A 17,662-nucleotide genomic window follows, 5' to 3' on the forward strand; every position below is an offset into this window, starting at 1 on the left:
AAATTCTAATAATATTTCACAATATTGCTGGGGGTTTTTTTATTTTTATTTTTTATTAATTCAGTCTTTGTGAGCACTTTTTTCAAAAACATAAAAAAAATCATACCGACCCCAAACTTTTGAACTGTAGTGTATATAGTATGCAATAAAAAAAGCAAAATGTAAAATGCGGAGTCTGTCAAAATGTGTACATTATTCATAAAGCAGCAGGTGGAAAAGATTTTAAAGTGGACATCTGATGGACATTTTACTATCCCACGAAGCTACAGGAGAATAGTCCTGTTCATAAATGGTGTCATCAGATTTTTAGATGACAACATGACTGGTCTGGATTGTACTACACACATACTTAATAACAGTGTACTTTTTAAAAAGTTGAGAACTTCTTTATCGATACAAATCGAATCTGTAAAAATATCAATTCAAAATGGCAGATAGTTTGAGATAAATTTTAAATAATGAACTGAAAATTAATTCTGTACTGTATTGATATAAATGCTTTTAAATAATTCAAAATATTTTACCCAAAACGATGTGCTTGGTATCCTTATGCTTTCATTATATTGTGTCGCCAATATTGAAATCAATTAAGTCCCATGGACATTGCTTTCTGGATGCTATTTGTTTGACACACGTTTCTTGTTGCCAGTTGCCACAGAAGAAAGCTGCCTATAATCAGTGAGGCAGCTCATTAGGTTTTGGACCGGAGCTGTAATGTGCATTTTAATTTTTCTTTTCTGAAGGCCATCGTTATTCACAAGCAGTTATCCTAATGCTTTTGTGACTGTATCAGGATCCTGGCCTCGGGCGTAGCGTATTGATCTGTGTTCTCTCCCTGTGTGCAGAGCTGAAAGCCAGCATTGACAAGGTCAGCCAGGCCCTGGAGGGCATGTACTCAGATAACAGTCTGTGTCAGGTAAAGTCTATATCCTGAACACTCGTTGGTACTTTTATATTGACTGAGCCCTTTCAAGAAATTTGCATGACACCTCAATGAACCCTGACTTCTTATTTGATGCTTCCAGGTGCCCTACAGGCTACACGCTGTGCTCGTCCACGAGGGACAGGCCTCCGCTGGCCATTACTGGGCGTACATCTATGATCATGCTCACAAGCGCTGGCTGAAGTACAACGATGTAATGGTGACAGAGTCGACCTGGGAAGAGCTGGTTCGAGACTCGTACGGTGGCATGACCAACGCCAGCGCCTACTGCCTCATGTACATCAATGACAATCTGCCATACCTCATAGCAGGTACTTTCCCCATGTGCCTCTCAGATTACGCTGCTGCGCTCAGATTTTGCTGAAGCAAATCACTCACTTGATTTAAAGCATTGGCATTGGCTCCAATTTCTTTCATAAATTAATGTTGATAGCTTCTTTGGCACACTTAAATAATTTTTTGGGAGGGCATAAGAGAGTGTCTGCCAAGCTGTGAACATCAAAAACTCTTCCTAATGGTTTTTATTTTGATGAATTGTCCTGATGTTTTCTGTGATAAATTGCTATGAATTTTTATATGACGTAGGGGTGGGCATTTAATGCATTCAATATGTACAGATATTTATATAAAAATGCATTAACAAAAAAACATTTAAAGGTTGTATGTAATTTTGTTTTGACTGTACTAAAGCACAAAATATCCGTAAAATGTTCGTAGAGATTTAGAAAACATTCTAAGTTCACACACTTTTTTCTCCTAAAAACCTGTGCTGTAGCCAGTTATTCTACTTCGAAATTTGGGTTCTGTGTCGAAATGTCCGTTTTTGTTTTGGTCTGTGTGATCCCGCCCACTGCCCATTCACCCATTATTATTTCGATACCCCGGGTTGCCAGTGTGTGGAAAACAGAGCATTGTAGCCATGGAAGCCAGCAAACAAACTAAGTCAGAGATTGCAGATTCTATCCGACCTAAAAAGCCTCTGCATCCATCTAAATATCTCTATGACCAGAGGCATATTAAAACTCATATTAAATAGCATATCAATTCATCAACTTACAGTGTAAGGCTCATCGCCTTCTATTCATAGTTTTCACTAGCCTGACAAGCCAGACCCACATCAAGATGTTGGGTCTGGAAACTCACCATTGACAGGGCTCAATCCGAGGGGCGGGATAAACAGTTGTCTTTCAAATTCCCTCAGCACGCAATTGGATAGCGCCATGAGCGCCACAACCAACCAGAGCAAAGAAGAAGGTGAAGCCGAGCTAACGTTAGTTGATAGACTTTCGCCGTATCCGGTAGGCAAAACTTCGAACATATCTTCTTTTCTTAAGAATGACTTCAGTGCCGTTCTTTGTTCTTTTCTCAAAGAAAAGCTTAACTCCAAGTCTTCCAGAGTCACGGCCAAAGCCGATTCAAAAGACCGCTGTTCGCCAGCTTCTTTGTTTACGAGTAACCCGCAGAACCTCCGCAACTCTGCCGTGACGTGCCGTCATTATGTTAAGCCCACCTACCGACGTTACACACGCTGTGATTGGCCAGAGTTGCTAGACTACACTCGCGGCAAAATACATTTTCTGCCGCTAGGGTGCGTCTAGATTTCTTGGCTAAGTTTTCACGTGACGTCATACGCTTATAGGAACTACTAGCAGGAGGGCAAAACAAGGCTTTCCTTCATTGCCCACCAGTCATTTTGATCAGGTTTGTAGTCAGTATTAATGCAGTAAGACAGTGATATTAAAATGCCAAATTCAATATACACCTTATTGATGTTGCATACTTTATACAGGAAAGCAAATGAACACAGAATATTAATGCAACACAAGGTTTTCTCGTTAAGCGTATTTTTCCATTATAAAGAAAACGTGTTGCATTCATATTCTTGGCTCATCTGCTCGCCTTTATATAGTAGCCTATGCATGATCAAAAAGGTATAAACTGAATTTGATCTTTTAATATCACTGTTTTAGTACAACCCCAAATCAGAAAAAGTTAGGACAGTATGGAAAACGCAAATAAAAAAAAAGAAGTGATTTCTAAATTTACTTTGACTTGTATTTCATTGCAGACAATATGAACACAAAATATTTAATGTTTTGTCTGGTCAACTTCATGTAATTTGTAAATATGCATCCTTTCCTGTCATTCAGACCTGCAACACATTTAAAAAAAAGTTGGGACAGTAAAGCATTTACCACTTTGTAATGTTGCCATTCCTTTTCATAACACTTAAAAGACATTTAGGGACTGAAGACACCAAGTGATGAAGTGTTTCAGGTGTAATTTTGTCCCATTCTTCCTGCAAACAAGTCTTAAGGTGGGCAACAGTACGGGGTCTTCGTTGTCGCATTTTGCGCTTCAAAATGCGCCACACATTCTCTATTGGAGACAGGTCGGGACTGCAGGCAGGCCAGTCAAGTACCCGTACCCTCTTCCTCCGCAGCCAGGACTTTGTAATGTGTGCAGAATGTGGTTTTGCATTGTCTTGTTGAAATATGCATGGACGTCCCTGGAAAAGATGTCTTCTTGAAGGCAGCATATTATGCTCCAAAATCTCTATGTACTTTTCAGCATTAACGGTGCCTTCACAGAAGTGCAAGTTACCTTTGCCAAGGGCACTGACACAACCCCATACCATGACAGACCCTGGCTTTTGGACTTGTTGCTGGTAACAGTCTGGATGATCCTTTTCTTCTGTCGTCCATTCCTCCCAAAAAATACCTGAAATACTGATTCATCTGACCACAGTACATCACAGTACTTGTGATGGTCCATCCCAGATGCTTCCGAGCCCAGAGAAGTTGATGGCGCTTCTGGACACTGTTGACATAGGGCTTCCTTTTGGGATAGTACAGTTTTAACTGGCATTTGTGGATGTAACTACGTATTGTGGTACTTGACAAAGGTTTGCCAAAGTAGTCCTGAGCCCATGTGGGGATATCGCTTATAGATGAATGACGATTCTTGATGCAGTGCCGCCTGAGGGATCGGAGATCACAGTTGTTCAGCTTAGGCTTGCGCCCTTGTCCTTTACGCACTGAAATTCCTCCAGATTCCTTGAATCTTTTAATTATGTTATGCACTGTTGAATGTGAAATATCCAAATCTCTTCCTATCTTTCTTTGAGGAACATTGTTTTTAAACTTTTCAATAATTTTCTCACGTATTTGTTGGCAAACTGGCGATCCTCGGCCCATCTTTGCTCCTAAAGTATTAGACCTTTCTTGGATGCTGCTTTTGTACCAAATCATAATAACAATCACCTGTTGACATCACCTGTTTCAAATCACATCATTATTTAACAATTTTACCTCATTACTAGCCCTAAATTGCTCCTGTCCCAACTTTTTTTGAAATGTGTTGCAGGTCTGAATGACAGGAAAGGATGCATATTTACAAATGACATGAAGTTGACCAGACAAAACATGAAATATTTTGTGTTCATATTGTCTGCAATGAAATACAAGTCAAAGTAAATTTAGAAATCTCGTCTTTTTTTTTTTGCGTTTTCCATACTGTCCCAACTTTTTCTGATTTGGAGTTGTACATTACGGCACCTACAACTACGGGTACAACTACAGGTTGCAAAAATAAGGATTCGTCAGTTCACCCTCCATCTGCTCTTTAATTATAACGGTTTTACGGCGGAATTAATCTGTGTCTAAAATTAAGTGGTGCAACAACTCGATTTAAAATAAAACCCATATCAACAAATCCTAGATTAGCGTTAAACTTTGCTTACTTTAATCCTTATTGGTGCAACTCACCCTATAGTGTTTTCCACGTTAAGCGTTTTAAAAATATCCCGCTGTTTTTATTGATTGAAATACTGCAGCAGATGCTGTATATGGATCACAAGTGCCCAAAACGTGCATCTTGTTCACATGTTCTATGGCGTTCTATGGCGGTTTTGCCCTCCAAGGCTCCGACAATGAATTGTCCATTGCGCCCATTCCTGTTGCGTGTTCTCAAACTGGCAACCAGCGTGAGCATCAAGTCCAAGCGGCAACCTCCCGCAGTTTCTCTTGAAGCCAATACGAGAGTGACTTTAACTGCAATTCCTCGACTGGCCGCTAGGGACAGGCTCCAGAAGGGAGCAGAATCTCATTGAGCTCCATGTTAAAATGCCCCACTTTGTTTACAGCCTGGTACAAATTGTGGTTTTGGTCTATACGGCTAATTTTGCCCTTCATGACAACTTTAAGGGGGTGAATTTTTTTCATAACTAATTCGTTTACATTATATAAAGCTTTAAAGTCCTGAATAAGTGGCCACTTTAAGTGACAGGTGGATAGCCATTTATCTGCTGTCTGTTAGTCATCATATGTTTTTTACAGTCTATGGTCAAGTCTGACGAGGAGGGGTCGGGAGAAACAACCCCCTCCAATATTTTGAATTTGGACTGCAGTACCCATTTCAACCACTAGCTGTCAATATTACATACTGTACCTTTAAAGTGGGCATAAAATGGAAGTTGCAATTGTCTTTTCTTCACTATTGTGATGTCTAAGTGAAACGACTTCTCAAACAAGATTGGACTATTGAATCTTTATCGTTTGCTATTGCTGTGATCTCATGTGAGTGACAGGTTGTCCCGCCCTCATGCCAGTAAACACATTATCAGAGAAAAGAAGAGATGTCGATGCAAAAGGGAGCGGAAGTTAATTTGATTAAAAATTACAAGGGCGCATGAAATAAATAAAAATATAAGGTCACACTTTAAATTAGGGTCCAATTCTCACTATTAATTAACTAACCTATAGTGAGATAGTTGTTAAGTTTAGTTATTGGGTAGGATTAAGGAATGTAGAGTATGGTCATATAAGTACTAATAAACTGCCAATATCCTAGTATGCATGCTAGTAAGCAACTAGTTAATATAGTGAGAATTGGACCCTATAAAATATTATAGGTGTAAAACTAAAGTGTAAAAGTGTAAAATCTGCCACAATAATGTAATGTCATTAAACATTTGATTGTTTTTTCTTTCTAATGAATGAAAGAAGACACAGACGATGAGACAGGGCAGGCTCTGAAAGGAATGGACTCCCTCCCGTCTGTCCTGAAGCGTTATGTTCGGGAGGATAACCGCTGGTTCCAGCAGGAGCTGAGAGAATGGGAAGAGCAGTTCTGCCAAGCCCAACGTGAAGATGCACATGTTCAAACACATACTTCTACCAACACAGAGGAACCCGTCCCAGAACAGCCACAGAACCTAGTGCAAGAACCTGCCCAACAACAAACAAATGAAGTGTCTGAAGAACCACCTCCAGATTCAACACCAGCACCTGTCCAGGACAATGAAGGTCAGATCCTTTTTTATTCAAAAGATCAGATGTTTTCCATGTATCTATTGCAGGTATATTTTCAATGTCCTTTCCCTTTCCAGAGCCCATGGCCAATTCAGCAGCTCTCAGCTCGATATCATCAGAGCCCAGTGAGAATGTGGGAGAAGGAGGTGAGGAGCATGTCACCAGTAGCCAGACACATGGCCAGCCAGATGAACAGGAGCCAGATCAGAGTCAGGTGAGGACGTTGAAGCGTTATTTGAGACGCGTAAAAAATAGGTCACATATACAGCACTGGAGGTTTTATGTACAGTCATGATCCTCTTCTTCTACATAATCTGCAGTAGAATTGTAAAAACACACAGCACTAAAATAATACATTTAACCAAAATAAGGCTATAAACATTTAAATTAACATTTATATAAATTAAACTATTTAAATAAAATATAATCAGGGAACTTTTACAGTTTTTCACAGTAAATTATAATGTTATATTTGCAAATAATTTCAACAATATTTTATTAAACAATATTTATTTAGTTTAAGTACATGACTTCTTAAATACAATATACCTTTTGACCATAAATTAAATTGCAATTCATACTTTTAGTTTTTACTTCAAAAAACATATTTTGGACCTTAAATGTACTTCCAAAATGTATAGAATATTACAGTAAAATGACATACATTATATTAAATCTAACATAAATGTTCACTTTAACTGCATATTACAAAGTAACTTAAACAGTTAGATAAATAGCAAACCAATTACAGTTTACTTTAAATTATATATATATATTATAGATTTTTTTCACAGAAATTTCAATGTTGAAATTGCTTTTTATAAATTTTATATTTTTTCATAAAAAAATGTAGAGTATTTGTCAGCATATCGCTATAGAAAAGATTTTTATGTATATTTTGTCAAATATGTGCATCACTATATGTAGATTTACATTAGTGCTTAAATCACTACTAACTTGTTTGCTTGTACTTGCTTAATGTTTAATGTTTTGTCTGTTGTGTTGCGAAGCTCTGGTATTTTGTAAGAGGATACGTTTTGGAGAGGGATATGGGGATAAAGTTTATCGGACAGCTGAGAGCCGTCTAACATTCCTCAGTGTTTCTGGTTGAAGTCCCATGCGGGGTTGTTGGGGACAGTGTGTCAGAGAAGAGCTTTAAATAGAGCCTGAGCTCTGTGCTTCCTGCATGCACCATCAAGATCAACTGGATTTCTACCTTTCCACAGTCATTAAATGATTGTGGAGAACATGTTCCTGATGCTTCAATCAACAGGCTATTGTTTAAGGGCTGTGTTCTTTGCGTCTGGTCTTTAAAGAGAGAAATCTTGGATATTATTGACTCAGTATATATGGAGTTTGAATCAGAAAGTTGATTCTGTACTTACGACAACTCAGGATTTATTCTTCTGCTGTTTCTCTCTTTGACTCATTGATTTTATTGGTTATCCTGATATACAACTGTGCTGTCACTACATGACTGTTTTCCTAGGCCTTGTCATAAATGGTAGCGATGGGACCTCTAGTGGTCAGTATCTCATAATGCATTCAATGGTATTTATGAGCAAAATAAGGTTATTAACTAGTTATTAACATTAGATGAAGAGAACAAACATTAATTTTGAATATGTTTTGTTTTTCATGAATTTCAAACGTTTAAAACAAAATATACACAGCAGCAAGTTACTATTTAACGACTACAACTGTTGATGAATTGCATGTCATCTGTCAAGCCACCAGTGTTATTTTAGTATCATTGATTTACCATTATAGTTTTTTTTTTTTGTCATTTTATTCATTTTTGTTTTCTTTAAAGGCTGAAAAAAGCCTTTTTAATGAAACAGTCAAACAATTTTATGGTTTTAGTTGGTATGGTAATATGGTATGGTAATAATAACTCAAGATGAACCCACATCTTGTGTATACAGAAAGTGGGCAGTACTGTTTTCAAACATTCATACTAGTCCATGTATTCAAGAATTAAAAGGAATAAATGAGGAAAAATAAAATAAATAAATTGTCCAACTCATCGCCATCTCTGCTAGATTCCTCAAAGACAGCTAAAAGGGTGGTCAGACTCTTGGTCAGATGACTATCGGAGATTTGCATTTTCACTGATTTAAAAGCCACTTCGAAATTCTTGAGGGAGACCATGCTGAATTAGACTTACTGGTTTGCCTACAAATTGATGTAATGAGTGAACATATCTAGACTGTGATAAGCGAATAAGATCATTGACAGTCATTCAACAGCCTCTTTCTCTGTGTTTTTCAGCAGCCTGTGGCGGATTCAGCCTCTACAGACAGAGCTCAGAGGTCAGAGGTTGAGGTGGAGGAGCAGGTCATCAGTGATGAGGCAGAACCAGACACCCAGACAGAGCCAGAGGCCTCGTCCACAGAGGAGAACCCAGCCACGGCCACACGCAGGCAGCCTGAGAATGAAGTATCTGAGGTAGAGATACCAAATGTAGGCACGATTCTGGTGCGCTCTGATGCCGATGGATACAATGAAGAGGTAAAGGAACACCACATTCCTCTGGTTTCTGTAAAACGAGGCTACTTCTAAATCAAATTTAACATTACATTTTTACATATTTGTCCTCTGTTTATCTGTAATTAAATAGATGATGCTAACACCAGCCATGCAGGGCGTCATTTTTGCCATTGCTAAGGCAAGACAAGTCTTTGACAAAGATGGGCCTGAAGCAGGACTCATCAAGGTATACAAATTAAAATTACTTTGGCTGAACAAACCAAGTGGCGCTACTAAACAGTTCTAATATATATATATGTATATAACGTATGCAATCCCTTTCTTTTTCACACCACGTTGAAATATTTAACTCAATTAACGTAACATTCATTTTTCTTTCATCCTTTGGCTAGCATTACATTATATGATCATGCTCTTATTCATGCAAATGCTTTTAAACCATTCTAGCGCGACAAGACAAAAGAGAACGTGCCATCGGTGAATGTCCTGTCTATGTGACACACACGATGCGCAGAAAGATTCTTAAATGAGTTAAATAAATTAATGTAAAGTAGAGTTGTGAGAAATGTACGCATGTAAAATCTGGGTCACGTGCAGCAGCAGCAGATCTTAAAGTGACAGCAGCCACTAATGCTGACTCTCATTAATGTTAATCAAAGAACACAGGTAGCAGAGAAAATTACTCACTGTTCTTGACTGAAGAACTTTTGTAGCTTTAATAAGGATTAATATATATTTAATTTATAATTTATGCTGTGCAGACTTGAGAAGTTGTTCATTTTTGGAGCCTAATAAATGTTAAAAATGTATAGCTTTCATTTACACTGTAATGTTGAATAGCTATAATTATAATGTTTAAAATTGGAAAAAAAATATCAGTAACTGTATTAGTGTCAGTGATACTGGCCTTCATTCATAAAAAAATTAAACATATTATATAATAGCTATTAACGTATTTAAAATATACTGTCTTTATGTTGTTTCTACATTAATCTGGAGATTACCTGTGAAATGATTACATCATTATATATATATAAGTAAGTAGTAAGTAAGTAAGTAAGTAAGTAGTAGTAAGTAGTAAGTAAGTAAGTAAGTAAAATTTATTTATATAGCACTTATCACAGATAAAGATCACAAAGTGCTTTACAATGTATATACAATTTAACACATCAGAACAAAAACAAAACAAAACCTGAAAGCCCGAGAATTAACTAAAAGCTTGTCTAAATAAAAGTGTCTTCAGCTGCTTTTTAAATGAGTCAACAGATTCTGCCACACGCAGAGCGGGGGGAAGAGCATTCCATAATTTAGGGGCAGCTGCTTGAAAGGACAGGTCTCCCCGTGTTTTAAGACGGGTTTTGGGGACACTCAGGAGATTTTGACCAGACGAACGAAGAGTACGAGAGGAAGCGTATGGTGACAGCAAGTCTGTGATATATTGGGGGGTCTGACCTTGTAGTGCTCTAAAAGTTAGAACTAAGATTTTATAATCAATTCTGTATTTGACAGGCAGCCAATGTAATGTAAATAAGATTGGAGTAATGTGTGCCCTTCTGTTAGTTCCTGTTAGAAGCCTGGCTGCAGCGTTTTGCACAATTTGGAGACGACTCAGTGAGGATTTGTTAAAACAAGTAAAAAGAGAATTACAGTAGTCTAAACGTGAAGAAATGAAAGCGTGAATAATCAACTCCATGGTATCTTTTGGCAAAAAGGTCCTCAGTTTAGAGATGTTTCTCAAGTGATAAAAACAGTTTCTGACCAACTGTCTAGAATGACCATCCAGAGACATTGAATGGTCGAACAGAACACCAAGGTTTCTTTGGCTCAACTGAATGGTTGAGTCCAAGGAACAGAGATGTTGTTTAATTAGAGGTAGTTTTTGGTCTGGAGCAATAATTAAGGTTTCAGTCTTTTTTGTGTTTAGTTGTAAATAATTATTATTTAACCAGACCTTTATGCTAGACATGCATTCCATCAATTCAGTTAATTTATCTAATTCTGACTCTTTGAATGTGCAGTACAACTGGATGTCGTCAGCATAAAAGTGATAAGACACGTTCTTAAAATTACGAATGATTGCACCAAGAGGGCTAATATACATTAAAAACAAAATAGGACCTAAAACCGAGCCCTGAGGAACTCCACAAAACAGAGGAGTCATTTCTGAAAGGATATTGTTAGCATGCACACAAAATGTTCTGTCACTCAAATAAGAGGCAAACCATTTTAAAACCGACCCTGAGAATCCCATTTCATTTTGTAGCCGATTTATCAATACAGTATGGTCTAATGTATCAAATGCCGATGATAAGTCAAGTAAGATCAACACAGTGTGGTGTCCAGAGTCTGCAGCCATCAGAATGTCACTTGATACTTTTAGAAGCGCAGTCTCAGTTGAATGATTTTTACGAAAACCTGACTGAAATTTATCCAACAACTTTTTACTTTCAAGAAACGCATTCAGCTGCTCTGCTACCACTCTCTCAAGCAATTTAGATAAAAAAGGTAATTTAGATATAGGCCTGTAATTAGCTGGAACAGAAATATCCAAATTGGGTTTTTTCAGTATGGGACTAACAACAGCTTGTTTAAAAAGGCTGGGCACTGATCCAGTTGAAAGGGAAAGGTTGATCAGTTTAATAACATATGGTCCCACTAAATCAAACACATTTAACAGTAAAGAAGTTGGAAATATAATATATAAATATGTATAAATTAAATTAGATTAGATAAGATTTCTTATAACTTGATTTAGTAAGCTCACCCTGTGTATTTATTTGGAAATCAACTAATGCATTGCTCTCATTGATCTCTCCATCAGGCGTTCCATGAGGAATTTTCCAGATTGTATGAGCTATCCCAGGAAGAGACCACACCCCAACAAGACCCTCGACTCCAGCATGTGCTGGTCTACTTTTTCCAAAACGAGGCACCTAACCGTGTCGTTGAGAGGACATTACTGGAGCAGTTTGCAGATCGCAACCTAAGTTTTGATGATCGGTACACGTTTCTTTTAAATCAGTCACCTAGTGCATTATATTTTTTATTGGAACAAGTTAATATTTGCTAATTGGACAAATCTAAACTAGTACTTTCCCCTCGTAGGGCCATCAGTATCATGAGAGAGGCCAGATCTAAAATTCGTCTCATTAAACCAGAAGATATGGACATGGATGAGTACTTGGTAAGAACAATAAGGCTTTCTTTTCTTTTTACTTCTTTAATTTTAAATGTATACGTACGTCTGTTTAAAAGTTTGGGATCAGTAAGATTTTAATTTTTTAAAGAAATTGATACTTTTATTTAGAAAGGATACATTAAATTTATCAAAAGGGGCAGTAAGGACATACATAATTGTATTCTTCCCTCTGGTAATTGTGACCCGAAACTAATGTAAGTTTAAGTGGGGTTTATCGCAGTGGTCCAAGACCCTAGAACTTTTGTCACACTTGAACACACGAATGTACAAAAAACTTTAGTGGATTCGAAGAGTTTTGTGGTTGAAATAAAAAAAAAAGTAACAAACCCTTCCCTCACGGGTCAATTTGACCCCCATAAGAATGAATGGAATGCGAGGAATGCTTCAGTACACACAGAAAACCTAAAAATGCTCAAAATTCACACTAAAACTGCTAAAACTACCAAAAAGCATTACTGTATATAATGTCTACATGTGTATTTGAACGCATACTGAAGAAAAAATGACTTTAGGACCCAGCGGAACAACTAATTTGCTCCATATAGAGCTAATATATAATCTATGGCAAGAGTCATGAAATATCGTTATATTATCTTTTTTTCCACAAGAGGTCCGTAAAGACACCCAATGTAAGATATTTTGAGCTGAATTAAAAGGGTTATGCATAAAATAATATAAAGATAAATAAAAAAAATAAATAAAAAAATTGTATTAAAGGGGCTATATGCAACTTTTTCCCCAAAATAAACGTAACAATAGCCTTTTTATTTTACCATTTATGACTCAAACATCTCCTGATGAGCATACTGACACCTTGTCCGCTCACAGTGGGTGCACCTATAAGTCTGTATCCTATTTTTCCTATTTTCTGGCGGGTCGTCTTTTCCCGCGCTGTCTGCGGATGTGACGTCACCACCGCTGCGAGAGCGAGCAGAAAATGAGAGCAGTTCTGTTTTTTGGCCACAGGTGTCAGTCGCGAGTTTAAATTTCAGAAAAACGCATATAGCCCCTTTAAGTATAATTTTAGGGCTTTGGGTCATTTTGACCGGTGAGGGAAGGATTGGTTACAAAGTGCAAGGAAAGGATGAGGGTTAAATTGTAATAATATTTCACAATAAGTCTGCTTTTACCGTATTTTTGATCAAATAAAGCAGCCTTGGTGAGTTAAGTATAGTCACCTTTATTTAGATAGCACTTTTTACAATACAGATGGTTTCAAAGCAGCTTTACAGTGATAACAAGAAAATAATGCAACAAAGGTTGCACTTCTTTTAAAGAAATATTACCGACCCAAATGTTTAAACAGCAATGCATGTATTTGGTCATTTCAAACGGTGTTTTCTACCCTCTCCTCCCAGCAATGGCATGATGACTACAGCATGTTCAAGACGGTGTTTGCCTACCTGTTGACAGGTCTCGAGCAGTATCAGAATGGAAAGTATGTAGACTCAAGGACAACAGAAAGGGACTGTGCATTGTATTGAAGAGTCTGTGAGACTACAGCATTGATCTTTTCCATTGCAGGACAAGAGAAGCTCTGAATTATCTCGCACATGCACACCAGGACAACTCAGCCCTGCTTAGGAAAGGGGAGAAGAAAGGAGTGGATCAGTCGCTTATAGCACTTTACAGGAGAAAGTGTCTTAAAGTATGTCCACTTTAATAATACAGACATCATTTTTTTTCATGTTTTTGAAAGAAGTCTCTTATAATCTCCATGGCTGCAATTATCTGACACAAAAATGCAGTAAAAACAATATTGTGAAATATTAATTAATATAACATTTATTGAATGTATTTTAAAATGTAATTTATTGCTATAATGACAAAGCTGAATTTTCAGCATCATTATATTCAGTGTCCTTCAGAAATATGCTGATTTGGTGCTTAAAGGGTTAGTTCACCCAAAAATGAAAATTCTGTCATTAATTACTTACCCTCATGTCGTTCGACACCCGTAAGACCTCCGTTCATCTTCGGGAACAGAAATGAAGATATTTTAGTTGAAATCTGATGGCTCTGAAAGGCCTCCTTTGTCACAATGCACGGTTCACTCTCAACTCAAGACCCTTAAAAGGTACTAAAGACGTCGTTACAAAGTCCATCTCACTACAGTGGTTCTAAAATAACTTTATGAATCGGCGACAATAGTTTTTGTGCACAAAAAAACCCTAAAAAACAACTTACATAGTGATGACGATTTCAAAACAAGGCATCATGAAGCTTCGAAGCGTTATGAATCAGTGAGCCGAATGATGATTCGGATCGCGTGTCAAACCGTCAAACTGCTGAAATTTGGCGAATCAAACCGCTGAATCGACTCGCTGATTCATAACGCTTCGAAGCTTCATGATGCCTTGTTTTGAAATCGTCATCACTATGTAAGTCGTTATTTAGGGTTTTTTTGCACACAAAAACTATTGTCGCCGATTCATAAAGTTATTTTAGAACCACTGTAGTGAGATGGACTTTGTAACGACGTCTTTAGTACCTTTTAAGGGTCTTGAGAGTGAGCCGTGCCATTGTGTCAATGGAGGCCTTTCAGAGCCATCAAATTTCAACTAAAATATCTTCATTTCTGTTCCGAAGTTGAACGGAGGTCTTACGGGTGTCGAACGACATGAGGGTAAGTAATTAATGACAGAATTTTCATTTTTGGGTGAACTAACCCTTTAAGAAACATTTCTTATTATTATCAATGTTGTGCTGCTTAATATTTTAGCGGAAACCATGATACATTCTTTATCAGGATTCATTGATGAATAGGAAGTTCAAAACAACTGTATTTATTTAAAATAGACATATTTTGTAACATTATACATGTCTTTACTCCCACTTTTGATCAATTTAAAATCGTACTGATCCCAAACATTTGAACGGTAGTGTATGTAGTTCACATTCATATATAGGCACAATTTATAACTAATTTCAAGTATTTAAGCACAAACCTTTTAAAACGTTTTTAAGTGTTTACTGGGACTGTATATTTTAACGTCATCTCATATGAAACTTCTGTGGACGTGTTACACCCTGCAGGAGTTGAATGAGAACGCAGCCACACTCTTTAAAAGTCAAGATGAAAATGACGTGGCAGAAGGAGTGACCATCATGAACGAGTGTGTCATCCCTTGCATGCACCTCATGGTCAGAGACAGTGTCAGCCAAGAGGATTTGGACGTCATAGAGCTGATCAGGAATTGCTGGTGCTCCTACCTGGGGCAGGACATGGATGGTGGGCTTTTCCCCTCAGATTTTGTATATAGACCATTTCAATTACTTTCTTAGCTCATGTTGTTGTTGATCATATTTGTCTGCTATTCAGATTCTCTTCAGGAAAAGCTCAGCGAATTCCTGCCCAGAGTCTTGGACTGTTCAGCAGAAATGGTGGTGCTGAAGGAGCCCCCCAAAGTGAGAAACTCCCCCCATGATCTGTGCAGCCGTCTCACTGCCGTCATGGAGTCCATTCACAGCACCTCAGTCGTCACTGTGAAGTAAAGCTGGACATGACATTATGCGAGGCAAGGTTGAAAAAAATAGCACGGTACAGTCACAAGGTGATCTAACCTCTGCTTTAGACTGAGCTGGATTTCATTTTTGCTGCACAATGACGCTTTCTGTTACGCACGGCACACATATTCACTGTGTTCTGAATTCCTTGAAGGGAGATTGATTGGCTGCTCTCGGTCTTTGTAGATGTTTGATCTCAGGAAAGATCAAATAGATGAAATTTTGTAAAGTAAGGTTTGATGAGAGGGCAGTGAAGGCAGTGTACGTTTTACCCTGTTCTTCTTTTCACGTGAACTGTAGACATATAGCGTGAAAATAGTCTTTTATAGAGATTTGCTGAAGCCACTTTATTTCAGTCTACACTTAGCTGAACATCCTCTATGTATTCTTTCTTTGTACAGTAAAGTTGTCTGATTTTCCACTCCTTTGTCCTACCCCACTGTTACCTTTCAATAAAATTTTGATTTCTCTCTTTGTCGCATGCCCTGTCCTGAGTTTTCGCTTTCTTGCTTTTGTTTTTTCCTCCTTCTGTTCTTATATTCCATTTATTCTAAGTTTCTTCCGAGTTCTTCTCACCACATGTATAACGGGTGCCTTTAATACTGTACGTTTACTGCAGCTCCACTGAGAATATTGAATATTCAATTATTAGGTGAAAACGGGCATGTCTGTTTATTAGTAAGTCTCTGTGAACCACTCTTTTTCGCTTGTTTCATCATGTCGCCCATACAGCAAAAATATATTTTCAGATGTTTTTTTAAATATATTACAAAATATACTAAAACTGGAAGAAATATATCGTTAATATAGATTTTAAGATTTTAGTATGACCATATTTAAACAAAATATATTTAAAAAACACTTTTTTTAAATATAATGTTTTTTATGCATTTACCTAATATATTTTAAGATTGGAAATGTATTTGAAGTAAATTTTTATTAGTTTTGCTGTTTATCAAAAGAAGAGGATTACTCTAAGCACAAGCAATAATCTTTAATCTTTTACAGAATTGTTTTAACTTATTCAATAAGTTAGTAGCTTTCAGAATGGCCTGTTACTAAAAATATCCACATACAAAGGGCAGCTACAGTTTTATGCATTTATTAGAATTGTTCATATTGCGGTAGTGGAATTGTTTTTTGCTAATTACTTCTCTTTGATTCCCTTGAGCAGTGTTCACTTATTATGTCTATACAAGATATGAAATGGCGAGTAATTTGAACAAAATTAGTGAGACATTTTCTATGGCACAAAGTCAAATTACTATTATATTCATTATCAACAGAGAAACTGTTCTCAGCTCTTTATTTTATTCTTTTTTTGTAAAATCTAATTTGTTACGTGACCTGACTGTGTTTTTCCATCCGAAATTGAACATGCTGTGTTATTAAATTATTAATATCAAATTGAAGACAATTGTTTTTTGGTACATCTAAAATCGTCTTCTGAAATATATTACCAAACATTTCTTCTTACCTTCTCCCTGGATTAATTTAGAGAAACTGACGTAATCTCCTGTGGTTAATTAGACTGAGAACTTGGCCATGATTGTGTTGATACGACAAAACACTGCACAGCACAGTGGATTGTGATTTTCTATGGCTACATGGGAAGAGTATATGAAAGATAAGATGCAGTGGAGCCATCTGGTTAAGCATGTCAAAAGCACATCATTATACAGTCTTATTAGGCTTAGACTCTTCTATTACTCTATAAAAAACATTAAAGGGATAGTTCACCCAAAAATGAAAATTCTGTCATTAATTACTCACCCTCATGTCGTTCCAAACCCATAATAGCTTCGTTTGTCTTCGGAAAACACAAATTAAGATATTTTTGATGAAATCCGAGAGCTCTCTGACCCCTCCATAGACAACAATTTAATTTAGAAAGGTAGTAAAAACATTATTAAAATAGTCCATGTGAATTCAACCTTAATTTTATGAAGCAACGAGAATACTTTTTGTGTGCAAAAAACAAACAAAAAGAACAACTTTATTCAACAATTGTGTTCTAGTCTGTGCCAGTCTCCTACGCAGTTTACATTGTAAAAACAGAGCAGCTCCCGCGTCACCATCACACGCATGCATCGTGGTGCTCACGTGAACAGCCTCGGCTGCCGTAGAACGCAAAAGCGCTGCACTATTTACAACGAAAACTGCATAGGAGACTGACACAGGGTGGAATGAAATTGTGGTATGAAAGTTATT

At 37.2% G+C, this 17,662-nt stretch overlaps 1 protein-coding gene across 5 annotated transcripts in view; it reads left to right on the plus strand.

Annotated features, from left to right (window-relative positions):
- usp28 (ubiquitin specific peptidase 28) overlaps nucleotides 1–15,923 on the plus strand; it is a 30,461-nt gene extending 14,538 nt beyond the window's left edge. Inside the window, exons 15-26 of one of the 5 annotated variants that reach the window (XM_079834626.1) lie at nucleotides 846–916; nucleotides 1,026–1,254; nucleotides 5,947–6,249; nucleotides 6,333–6,469; nucleotides 8,527–8,766; nucleotides 8,876–8,971; nucleotides 11,567–11,745; nucleotides 11,851–11,929; nucleotides 13,303–13,382; nucleotides 13,469–13,592; nucleotides 14,981–15,176; nucleotides 15,267–15,923. In XM_079834626.1, the coding sequence (XP_079690752.1) occupies nucleotides 846–916; nucleotides 1,026–1,254; nucleotides 5,947–6,249; nucleotides 6,333–6,469; nucleotides 8,527–8,766; nucleotides 8,876–8,971; nucleotides 11,567–11,745; nucleotides 11,851–11,929; nucleotides 13,303–13,382; nucleotides 13,469–13,592; nucleotides 14,981–15,176; nucleotides 15,267–15,439 (1,907 nt within the window). In that variant the 3' untranslated portion in view covers nucleotides 15,440–15,923. The remainder of the gene's footprint in view (nucleotides 1–845; nucleotides 917–1,025; nucleotides 1,255–5,946; nucleotides 6,250–6,332; nucleotides 6,470–8,526; nucleotides 8,767–8,875; nucleotides 8,972–11,566; nucleotides 11,746–11,850; nucleotides 11,930–13,302; nucleotides 13,383–13,468; nucleotides 13,593–14,980; nucleotides 15,177–15,266) is intronic. The other 4 variants (XM_079834629.1, XM_079834627.1, XM_079834630.1 and 1 more) reach the window with 4 other exon arrangements.
- Nucleotides 15,924–17,662: the final 1,739 nt, after the last annotated feature.

This window comes from Gobio gobio (genome assembly GCF_949357685.1).
Source record: "Gobio gobio genome assembly, chromosome: 14".
NCBI classification, from domain to species: Eukaryota; Metazoa; Chordata; class Actinopteri; order Cypriniformes; family Gobionidae; genus Gobio; species Gobio gobio.